Source organism: Oncorhynchus kisutch, unplaced genomic scaffold (genome assembly GCF_002021735.2).
Source record: "Oncorhynchus kisutch isolate 150728-3 unplaced genomic scaffold, Okis_V2 scaffold1728, whole genome shotgun sequence".
Taxonomy (NCBI): domain Eukaryota; kingdom Metazoa; phylum Chordata; class Actinopteri; order Salmoniformes; family Salmonidae; genus Oncorhynchus; species Oncorhynchus kisutch.
Window position 1 is genome coordinate 1 of NW_022263673.1, and position 10,000 is coordinate 10,000.

Genomic DNA, 10,000 nt, shown 5'->3' on the forward strand with positions numbered 1-10,000 from the left:
TACACCTGCTCTATCCCGGGTGTGTGGGATTGGTGGTGGCTCATTTTGTGTGTGTGTGTGTGTGTGTGTGTGTCCCTACAGAATGTGACGGTGTGTATGACGTCAGTTTCAGGTCATCTGTTGGGTCTGGAGTTCAAGGCTCAGTTCCAGAAATGGTGAGATTTATGACTTCTGTCATCGTACGACACCTCCTATAGTGCTCTCTCTCTGCGTGTGTAACTGTGTGTGTGTGTGTGTGTGTGTGTGTGTGTTCCAGGCACAGCTGTAATCCTGTCCTGTTGTTTGATGCGGAGGTGGAGAAGTATTGTCCTGAGAACTTTGTTCAGATCAAGGTAGTCTAGTTGAACGTACTGTTACTGTCTTCTGTCTTGAACTGTTACTGTCTTCTGTCTTGAACTGTTTCTGTCTTGAACTGTTACTGTCTTCTGTCTTGAAATGTTACTGTCTTGAACTGTTACTGTCTTCTGTCTTGAACTGTTACTGTCTTCTGTCTTGAACTGTTACTGTCTTCTGTCTTGAACTGTTACTGTCTTCTGTCTTGAAATGTTACTGTTTTCTGTCTTGAACTGTTACTGTCTTCTGTCTTGAAATGTTACTGTTTTCTGTCTTGAAATCTTACTGTGGTTCTCTGACACTTCCTTTGATTGGACTCATTGGCATGTTGTTCAATGCTGCAATCATGCACTGACATAGAAAGTTTTCTGAAAGAGTTTCTGAAAGACATAGAAAGAGTTTCTGAAAGACAGAGAAAGATTTCTGAAAGAGTTTCTGAAAGACAGAGAAGTCGTTTCTGAAAGAGTTTCTGAAAGACAGAGAAAGAGTTTCTGAAGGACAGAGAAAGAGTTTCTGAAAGACAGAGAAAGAGTTCTGAAAGACAGAGAAAGAGTTTCTGAAAGACAGAGAAAGAGTTTCTGAAAGACAGAGAAGAGTTTCTGAAAGACAGAGAGTTTCTGAAAGAGTTTCTGAAAGACATAGAAAGAGTTTCTGAAAGACAGAGAGAGAGTTTCTGAAAGAGTTTCTGAAAGACAGAGAAAGAGTTTCTGAAAGACAGAGAAAGAGTTTCTGAAGAAAGAGAAAGAGTTTCTGAAAGAGTTTCTGAAAGACAGAGAAAGAGTTCTGAAAGACAGAAACAAACAAGCTTCTCAGTCTGATGTGTGGGTGTCTCTCCCTGTGTGTGTGGGTGGTGTGTCTCTCTGTGTGTGTGTCTCGCTGTGTGTCTGTGTGTGTCCTCTCCCTGTGTGTGTGTGTGTGTGTGTGTGTGGGGGGGGGGGGGGGGGGGGGGGGGGGTGTCTCTCTGTGTGTCTCCTAGCGGACCTTAGAGAGAGAGGTGAGTCAGTGCCAGGCGGCTTGTCATCTGGACAGATTGTGACAGGAGAGGGAGAGAACATCGGCTTTGAGGTGATGACGTCTGCAAGCAGGTACACACACACACACACACTTGTGCACCTCTGGCTGGATAATGTGTGTTGTGATAGCAGTTGCCCCTCTCTCTGTGTGTGTTCCAGTCAAGCCCAGTGTGCAGGTGTTCCGTGCTCGGTTCTCTGAGATCACTCCCAACTCTATCAGGAGAGCATGTGACATGTTAACGGAACCAGACGGCAACGTCAGTGATGCTGTGGACGTTCGTCAGGAGCTGGACCTCAGGATAGGTAACACACACTACACACACACACTACACACTACACACACTACACACTACACACACACACTACACACTACACACACACACACACTACACACTACACACACACTACACACACTAACCAGACGGCAACGTCAGTGATGCTGTGGACGTCCGTCAGGAGCTGGACCTCAGGATAGGTAACACACACTACACACACACACTACACACTACACACACACACACTACACACTACACACACTACACACTACACACTACACACTACACACACACACACACTACACACTACACACACTACACACTACACACACTACACACTACACACACACTACACACACTAACCAGACGGCAACGTCAGTGATGCTGTGGACGTCCGTCAGGAGCTGGACCTCAGGATAGGTAACACCACACACTACACACACACACACACACTACACACACACTACACACTACACACACTACACTACCAACACACTATACACCACACACTACACACTACACACACTATACACTACACACTACACACACTACACACTACACACACACACTATACACTACACACTACACACTACACACACTACACACACTACACACTACACACACATACACACACACCAAACACCACACACACTACACACACACACTATACACTACACACTATACACTACACACTACACACTACACACACTACACACTACACACTATACACTACACACTACACACACTACACACTACACACACTACACACACACACTATACACTACACACTACACACACATACACACACACCAAACACCACACACACACCCACTAGGGCTCTAAATCTACATTGAGTACGGAATCCAGACATTAAAACTGAATTCAACAATATGTAAACATGTATTGATCTTAGTAGGGAATCAACTAGATGTATTGATCTTAGTAGGGAATCAACTAGATGTATTGATCTTAGTAGGGAATCAACTAGATGTATTGATCTTAGTAGGGAATCAACTAGATGTATTGATCTTAGTAGGGAATCAACTAGATGTATTGATCTTAGTAGGGAATCAACTAGATGTATTGATCTTAGTAGGGAATCAATTAGATGTATTGATCTTAGTAGGGAATCAACTAGATGTATTGATCTTAGTAGGGAATCAATTAGATGTATTGATCTTAGTAGGGAATCAACTAGATGTATTGATCTTAGTAGGGAATCAACTAGATGTATTGATCTTAGTAGGGAATCAACTAGATGTATTGATCTTAGTAGGGAATCAACTAGATGTATTGATCTTAGTAGGGAATCAACTAGATGTATTGATCTTTGTAGGGAATCAATTAGATGTATTGATCTTAGTAGGGAATCAACTAGATGTATTGATCTTAGTAGGGAATCAATTAGATGTATTGATCTTAGTAGGGAATCAACTAGATGTATTGATCTTAGTAGGGAATCAACTAGATGTATTGATCTTAGTAGGGAATCAACTAGATGTATTGATCTTAGTAGGGAATCAACTAGATGTATTGACGTTAGTAGGGAATCAATTAGATGTATTGATCTTAGTAGGGAATCAATTAGATGTATTGATCTTAGTAGGGAATCAATTAGATGTATTGATCTTAGTAGGGAATCAATTAGATGTATTGATCTTAGTAGGGAATCAACTAGATGTATTGACGTTAGTAGGGAATCAACTAGATGTATTGATCTTAGTAGGGAATCAACTAGATGTATTGATCTTAGTAGGGAATCAACTAGATGTATTGATCTTAGTAGGGAATCAACTAGATGTATTGATCTTAGTAGGGAATCAACTAGATGTATTGATCTTAGTAGGGAATCAACTAGATGTATTGATCTTAGTAGGGAATCAACTAGATGTATTGACGTTAGTAGGGAATCAATTAGATGTATTGATCTTAGTAGGGAATCAATTAGATGTATTGATCTTAGTAGGGAATCAATTAGATGTATTGATCTTATTAGGGAATCAATTAGATGTATTGATCTTAGTAGGGAATCAACTAGATGTATTGACGTTAGTAGGGAATCAACTAGATGTATTGATCTTAGTAGGGAATCAACTAGATGTATTGATCTTAGTAGGGAATCAACTAGATGTATTGATCTTAGTAGGGAATCAACTAGATGTATTGATCTTAGTAGGGAATCAACTAGATGTATTGATCTTAGTAGGGAATCAACTAGATGTATTGATCTTAGTAGGGAATCAACTAGATGTATTGAACTTAGTAGGGAATCAACTAGATGTATTGAACTTAGTAGGGAATCAACTAGATGTATTGATCTTAGTAGGGAATCAATTAGATGTCTTGATCTTAGTAGGGAATCAACTAGATGTATTGGCATTAGTAGGGAATCAATTAGATGTATTGATCTTAGTAGGGAATCAACTAGATGTATTGACGTTAGTAGGGAATCAATTAGATGTATTGATCTTAGTAGGGAATCACTAGATGTTTTGAACTTAGTAGCGAATCAACTAGATGTATTGATCTTAGTAGGGAATCAACTAGATGTATTGATCTTGGTAGGGAATCAACTAGATGTATTGATCTTAGTAGGGAATCAACTAGATGTATTGACGTTAGTAGGGAATCAATTAGATGTATTGAACTTAGTAGGGAATCAACTAGATGTATTGACGTTAGTAGGGAATCAACTAGATGTATTGACGTTAGTAGGGAATCAACTAGATGTATTGACGTTAGTAGGGAATCAACTAGATGTATTGACGTTAGTAGGGAATCAACTAGATGTATTGAACTTAGTAGGGAATCAACTAGATGTATTGACGTTAGTAGGGAATCAACTAGATGTATTGATCTTAGTAGGGAATCAACTAGATGTATTGACGTTAGTAGGGAATCAACTAGATGTATTGACGTTAGTAGGGAATCAACTAGATGTATTGAACTTAGTAGGGAATCAACTAGATGTATTGACGTTAGTAGGGAATCAACTAGATGTATTGACGTTAGTAGGGAATCAACTAGATGTATTGACGTTAGTAGGGAATCAACTAGATGTATTGACGTTAGTAGGGAATCAACTAGATGTATTGACGTTAGTAGGGAATCAACTAGATGTATTGACGTTAGTAGGGAATCAACTAGATGTATTGACGTTAGTAGGGAATCAACTAGATGTATTGATCTTAGTAGGGAATCAATTAGATGTATTGATCTTAGTAGGGAATCAACTAGATGTATTGACGTTAGTAGGGAATCAACTAGATGTATTGATCTTAGTAGGGAATCAATTAGATGTATTGATCTTAGTAGGGAATCAACTAGATGTATTGATCTTAGTAGGGAATCAATTAGATGTATTGACGTTAGTAGGGAATCAATTAGATGTATTGACGTTAGTAGGGAATCAACTAGATGTATTGACGTTAGTAGGGAATCAACTAGATGTATTGACGTTAGTAGGGAATCAATTAGATGTATTGACGTTAGTAGGGAATCAATTAGATGTATTGATCTTAGTAGGGAATCAATTAGATGTATTGACGTTAGTAGGGAATCAACTAGATTTATTGATCTTAGTAGGGAATCAACTAGATGTATTGATCTTAGTAGGGAATCAACTAGATGTATTGACGTTAGTAGGGAATCAATTAGATGTATTGATCTTAGTAGGGAATCAACTAGATGTATTGACGTTAGTAGGGAATCAATTAGATGTATTGACGTTAGTAGGGAATCAATTAGATGTATTGACGTTAGTAGGGAATCAATTAGATGTATTGACGTTAGTAGGGAATCAATTAGATGTATTGACGTTAGTAGGGAATCAATTAGATGTATTGACGTTAGTAGGGAATCAATTAGATGTATTGATCTTAGTAGGGAATCAACTAGATGTATTGATCTTAGTAGGGAATCAACTAGATGTATTGATCTTAGTAGGGAATCAACTAGATGTATTGACGTTAGTAGGGAATCAACTAGATGTATTGATCTTAGTAGGGAATCAACTAGATGTATTGACGTTAGTAGGGAATCAACTAGATGTATTGACGTTAGTAGGGAATCAACTAGATGTATTGATCTTAGTAGGGAATCAACTAGATGTATTGACGTTAGTAGGGAATCAACTAGATGTATTGAACTTAGTAGGGAATCAACTAGATGTATTGAACTTAGTAGGGAATCAACTAGATGTATTGACATTAGTAGGGAATCAACTAGATGTATTGACGTTAGTAGGGAATCAACTAGATGTATTGACATTAGTAGGGAATCAACTAGATGTATTGATCTTAGTAGGGAATCAACTAGATGTATTGAACTTAGTAGGGAATCAACTAGATGTATTGACGTTAGTAGGGAATCAACTAGATGTATTGACGTTAGTAGGGAATCAATTAGATGTATTGAACTTAGTAGGGAATCAACTAGATGTATTGAACTTAGTAGGGAATCAACTAGATGTATTGATCTTAGTAGGGAATCAACTAGATGTATTGACGTTAGTAGGGAATCAACTAGATGTATTGACGTTAGTAGGGAATCAATTAGATGTATTGACGTTAGTAGGGAATCAACTAGATGTATTGACGTTAGTAGGGAATCAACTAGATGTATTGATCTTAGTAGGGAATCAACTAGATGTATTGATCTTAGTAGGGAATCAACTAGATGTATTGACGTTAGTAGGGAATCAACTAGATGTATTGACGTTAGTAGGGAATCAACTAAATGTATTGACGTTAGTAGGGAATCAACCAGATGTATTGACGTTAGTAGGGAATCAACTAGATGTATTGATCTTAGTAGGGAATAAACTAGATGTATTGACGTTAGTAGGGAATCAACTAGATGTATTGACTTTAGTAGGGAATCAATTAGATGTATTGACGTTAGTAGGGAATCAACTAGATGTATTGACGTTAGTAGGGAATCAATTAGATGTATTGATCTTAGTAGGGAATCAACTAGATGTATTGAACTTAGTAGGGAATCAACTAGATGTATTGAACTTAGTAAGGAATCAACTAAATGTATTGAACTTAGTAGGGAATCAACTAAATATATTGAACTTAGTAGGGAATCAACTAAATATATTGAACTTAGTAGGGAATCAACTAAATGTATTGAACTTAGTAGGGAATCAACTAAATGTATTGAACTTAGTAGGGAATCAACTAGATGTATTGAACTTAGTAGGGAATCAACTAAATGTATTGAACTTAGTAGGGAATCAACTAGATGTATTGACGTTAGTAGGGAATCAACTAGATGTATTGAACTTAGTAGGGAATCAACTAGATGTATTGATCTTAGTAGGGAATCAACTAGATGTATTGACGTTAGTAGGGAATCAACTAAATGTATTGAACTTAGTAGGGAATCAACTAGATGTATTGAACTTAGTAGGGAATCAACCAGATGTATTGAACTTAGTAGGGAATCAACTAAATGTATTGACGTTAGTAGGGAATCAATTAGATGTATTGAACTTAGTAGGGAATCAACTAGATGTATTGACGTTAGTAGGGAATCAACTAAATGTATTGACGTTAGTAGGGAATCAATTAGATGTATTGAACTTAGTAGGGAATCAACTAGATGTATTGACGTTAGTAGGGAATCAACTAAATGTATTGACGTTAGTAGGGAATCAATTAGATGTATTGAACTTAGTAGGGAATCAACTAGATGTATTGACGTTAGTAGGGAATCAACTAGATGTATTGATCTTAGTAGGGAATCAACTAAATGTATTGACGTTAGTAGGGAATCAACCAGATGTATTGATCTTAGTAGGGAATCAACTAAATGTATTGACGTTAGTAGGGAATCAACTAAATGTATTGACGTTAGTAGGGAATCAACTAAATGTATTGACGTTAGTAGGGAATCAACTAGATGTATTGACGTTAGTAGGGAATCAACTAGATGTATTGACGTTAGTAGGGAATCAACTAGATGTATTGACGTTAGTAGGGAATCAACTAGATGTATTGACGTTAGTAGGGAATCAACCAGATGTATTGATCTTAGTAGGGAATCAACTAAATGTATTGACGTTAGTAGGGAATCAACTAAATGTATTGACGTTAGTAGGGAATCAACTAGATGTATTGACGTTAGTAGGGAATCAACTAGATGTATTGACGTTAGTAGGGAATCAACTAGATGTATTGACGTTAGTAGGGAATCAACTAGATGTATTGAACTTAGTAGGGAATCAACTAAATATATTGACGTTAGTAGGGAATCAACTAGATGCAACTTTCTGAAACAGGAATGTGTGTGTGTGTGTGTGTGTGTCTGTAGCCGTTAGCAACATGATGCTAATGCTAACCTTCTTCCGATAGAGTTAAATGGGAACTACACAGTAGTCTATGGCTACATGGCAGAATATCGTCTTTTGTTATTTGCATCAATTTCGCAAACTCTGCAATCACATTATTGCTACAGAAACGTGGCTAACAGAAACGTGGCTAACAGAAACGTGGCTAACCAAACAGAAACGTGGCTAACAGAAACGTGGCTAACAGAAACGTGGCTAACCAAACAGAAACGTGGCTAACAGAAACGTGGCTAACCAAACAGAAACGTGGCTAACAGAAACGTGGCTAACCTAACAGAAACGTGGCTAACAGAAACGTGGCTAACCTAACAGAAACGTGGCTAACCTAACAGAAACGTGGCTAACAGAAACGTGGCTAACCTAACAGAAACGTGGCTAACAGAAACGTGGCTAACCAAACAGAAACGTGGCTAACCAAACAGAAACGTGGCTAACCTAACAGAAACGTGGCTAACCAAACAGGAACGTGGCTAACCAAACAGAAACGTGGCTAACCAAACAGAAACGTGGCTAACCAAACAGAAACGTGGCTAACCAAACAGAAACGTGGCTAACGTGGCTAACCTAACAGAAACGTGGCTAACCAAACAGGAACGTGGCTAACCAAACAGGAACGTGGCTAACCAAACAGAAACGTGGCTAACCAAACAGAAACGTGGCTAACAGAAACGTGGCTAACAGAAACGTGGCTAACCAAACAGAAACGTGGCTAACAGAAACGTGGCTAACCTAACAGAAACGTGGCTAACCAAACAGGAACGTGGCTAACCAAACAGGAACGTGGCTAACCAAACAGAAACGTGGCTAACCAAACAGAAACGTGGCTAACCAAACAGAAACGTGGCTAACGTGGCTAACCTAACAGAAACGTGGCTAACCAAACAGGAACGTGGCTAACCAAACAGGAACGTGGCTAACCAAACAGAAACGTGGCTAACCAAACAGAAACGTGGCTAACAGAAACGTGGCTAACAGAAACGTGGCTAACCAAACAGAAACGTGGCTAACAGAAACGTGGCTAACCTAACAGAAACGTGGCTAACCAAACAGGAACGTGGCTAACCAAACAGGAACGTGGCTAACCAAACAGAAACGTGGCTAACCTAACAGAAACGTGGCTAACCTAACAGAAACGTGGCTAACCTAACAGAAACGTGGCTAACCTAACAGAAACGTGGCTAACAGAAAAGTGGCTAACAGAAACGTGGCTAACCAAACAGAAACGTGGCTAACAGAAACGTGGCTAACCTAACAGAAACGTGGCTAACAGAAACGTGGCTAACAGAAACGTGGCTAACCTAACAGAAACAGGTCTCTTCCAGATGGGCACTTGCATTAAAGGGTAACTACACCCTGTTTCAAACAATATTATTATTTATTTATTTAAAAAAGTGTTATTTTTGAGAAAACCTTAAACAACGGAGAAAAACGGAATCAGGACTCTAAAAAACACACAGCTATATGCTGATTAAACAGTCAGTTCACACAGCTATATACTGATTAAACAGTCAGTTCACACAGCTATATACTGATTAAACAGTCAGTTCACACAGCTATATACTGATTAAACAGTCAGTTCACACAGCTATATACTGATTAAACAGTCAGTTCACACACAGCTATATACTGATTAAACAGTCAGTTCACACAGCTATATACTGATTAAACAGTCAGTTCACACAGCTATATACTGATTAAACAGTCAGTTCACACAGCTATATACTGATTAAACAGTCAGTTCACACAGCTATATACTGATTAAACAGTCAGTTCACACAGCTATATACTGATTAAACAGTCAGTTCACACACAGCTATATACTGATTAACAGTCAGTTCACACAGCTATATACTGATTAAACAGTCAGTTCACACACAGCTATATACTGATTAAACAGTCAGTTCACACACAGCTATATGCTGATTAAACAGTCAGTTCACACACAGCTATATACTGATTAAACAGTCAGTTCACACACAGCTATATACTGATTAAACAGTCAGTTCACACAAGCTATATACTGA

At 38.2% G+C, this 10,000-nt stretch overlaps 1 protein-coding gene and 1 long non-coding RNA gene across 3 annotated transcripts in view; both read left to right on the top strand.

Annotated features, from left to right (window-relative positions):
• The first annotated feature begins 75 nt into the window (after window positions 1-75).
• On the top strand, window positions 76-1,377 carry LOC116367778 (uncharacterized). Its single transcript, XR_004208437.1, has 3 exons — window positions 76-155; window positions 257-332; window positions 1,310-1,377. It is a non-coding gene; the product is annotated as an uncharacterized LOC116367778 (long non-coding RNA).
• Window positions 1,378-1,419: 42 nt separating this feature from the next.
• The window catches only part of LOC109888382 (DNA topoisomerase 3-alpha), a 35,282-nt gene continuing 26,701 nt past the window's right edge, over window positions 1,420-10,000 (top strand). The window contains exon 1 of one of the 2 annotated variants that reach the window (XM_031818943.1): window positions 1,420-1,649. In XM_031818943.1, the coding sequence (XP_031674803.1) occupies window positions 1,460-1,649 (190 nt within the window). In that variant the 5' untranslated portion in view covers window positions 1,420-1,459. The remainder of the gene's footprint in view (window positions 1,650-10,000) is intronic. The other variant, XM_031818942.1, reaches the window with a different exon arrangement.